We start from the raw sequence: 1,874 nt of genomic DNA on the forward strand, positions 1-1,874 counted from the left end.
AATAGCCTGCTCAACCCTCTCGGGCCACTCCATAAGCAGTCACAAGCTTTGATTAAGTAAGCTTAAAGTGAGGCTGGAAGAGTCCACCAATAGAGTTGAAGGGAACAGGTGCATAGCAGTCCTAACTGTTTCATTGCCACACAAATACCCTGTTCACCCCTTTGGGGCCACAGTTAAAAGCAATCACAAACTCTGATTATGTAAGCTAACTATTACACTGGTCGAGTCTACGGTCTACCTCACAAATGTGAGGGGAACTAACTCCTAACTATCTCTTGACTGTTGCAATTGCTTGCTTTTTTTCCTCGACTTTTTACCGTCCTATAATCAGATCGCGACCTCGATTATGACACTGCCTCCTGGCCACGAAAGGCTAGACAAAAACAGTAGGGCTGGGCAATGAGTCGCTTTAGCAAAATCCGGATACTATGTTAGTGCACCTCTTCGGCAAAAAATAATATGATATGAACTGCTTCGGCAAAAGGGTTAGAACCAAACGGGTTAGCATAACTTCAACAAATGGGTGCACCCACTTCGGCAACCGGGTCAGGAAAGAGAGTTAAGAGTCTGAATTCGGATAATGTTTCATTGAGAATTATTCGGTTATCCTTGTAGATTATCCGGATTTTGCCCACCTCTAAAAACAGCCAAATGTGAAATTTAAAAAAAAAGGATAATTGTCATGTTCTACCAAAGAGTTAGACTCACGGGTAGATCTATAACATATAGATCTAGTACTGACATCTCTGCTTAAAAATGTAATTGTAGTTGGAATTAATATTTAATAAGATACTTTCCCGATTATTTTGGCGGTTGAACATACAATGTGAATTCCGGATTAGTTTTCATTCACAACTCAGATTCGCCGCCTCGAGAAAGATTCTTGTGTGATATCTCCAGACCATATCTGGTCCCGTTTAACTTTGATTACCCTGTCAAACAAGTCAGCCTTCGCCCCTGCTCAGAAGCAAACATTCTCGGCTCCCCGGGAAGCATACAATGCAAGCAGTCGCGGATGAAGTGCTCAAACACTAACAAACTGACGAAATCGTTAGCTGTATACAGCTGCTGAATATTTAATGCCACAATGGAAGAACGTTCAGTCATATTATTATTTCAGGACAAGAGAAATCAAATGTTCAGGTGTAGAACACACTGGCCTTCCGTTGTTTTTCTTTTAGTTTTTGTAAGAGTTTTAACGGTACTTGCAGCACAATTACACCATGTAAGTGCAGAAGATTAAAGGTGTTAAAGAGAGCAATAGATACATAAAAGAAGGAGGAGAGATAAGGACGTTCCGTAAGTTGATAGGAAAGAAGGTGCAAACCACGCACCGAAGCACCTGCCAACTGACCACTATTGTTTTTCTATGGCAGTCTCTGTTGTATCATTAAACATAAAACAAAACAACAACCTCAAAAATCCTCCACTCACCTGAGACCTGTCCTCCGCACCAGGTCACCAAACACTAACAAAACATCTCTGTCAGGCCCACAGTTATACCCCCCAACTACCTACTGGACAGGTCGAAAGTCAAAGTCACATACTTCATAGTTCTCCGTAATAATGGTTTATTATATCTTTAGCTGTGTATTTAATTAGTTGTTCGGCGCCCAGTCGTATACTGCAGGTCTGTCGTTCTGTCTCATTTGCATTCAATTTTTTTTCTGTCGTTCCATCACATTTGCATAGTTTTTTTCTAAATTTTTTTTTTGTGGTGTGTATGCCATCAAATTTGCATACAATATTTCTTAATTTCTTGCAAGGAGAATAGAGGACGGTATATTTTGAGAGTTCGAAGAACAAAATATGACAGAAGGCCCGCCTCAGATATGTTCTCAGAATGTCAATTTCTCTTCTCTCCTCTCTCTCAG

At 40.6% G+C, this 1,874-nt stretch overlaps 1 protein-coding gene across 1 annotated transcript in view; it reads right to left on the reverse strand.

Moving 5' to 3' along the window:
• LOC101856199 (adipocyte plasma membrane-associated protein) overlaps positions 1-1,552 on the reverse strand; it is a 10,928-nt gene extending 9,376 nt beyond the window's left edge. The window contains exon 1 of the mRNA XM_013085425.2: positions 1,548-1,552. Within this exon, the coding sequence (XP_012940879.2) occupies positions 1,548-1,552 (5 nt within the window). The remainder of the gene's footprint in view (positions 1-1,547) is intronic.
• Between the last annotated feature and the right edge of the window lie 322 nt (positions 1,553-1,874).

The sequence above is a fragment of the Aplysia californica genome, unplaced genomic scaffold, assembly GCF_000002075.1.
Source record: "Aplysia californica isolate F4 #8 unplaced genomic scaffold, AplCal3.0 scaffold00373, whole genome shotgun sequence".
Classification (NCBI taxonomy): Eukaryota; Metazoa; Mollusca; class Gastropoda; order Aplysiida; family Aplysiidae; genus Aplysia; species Aplysia californica.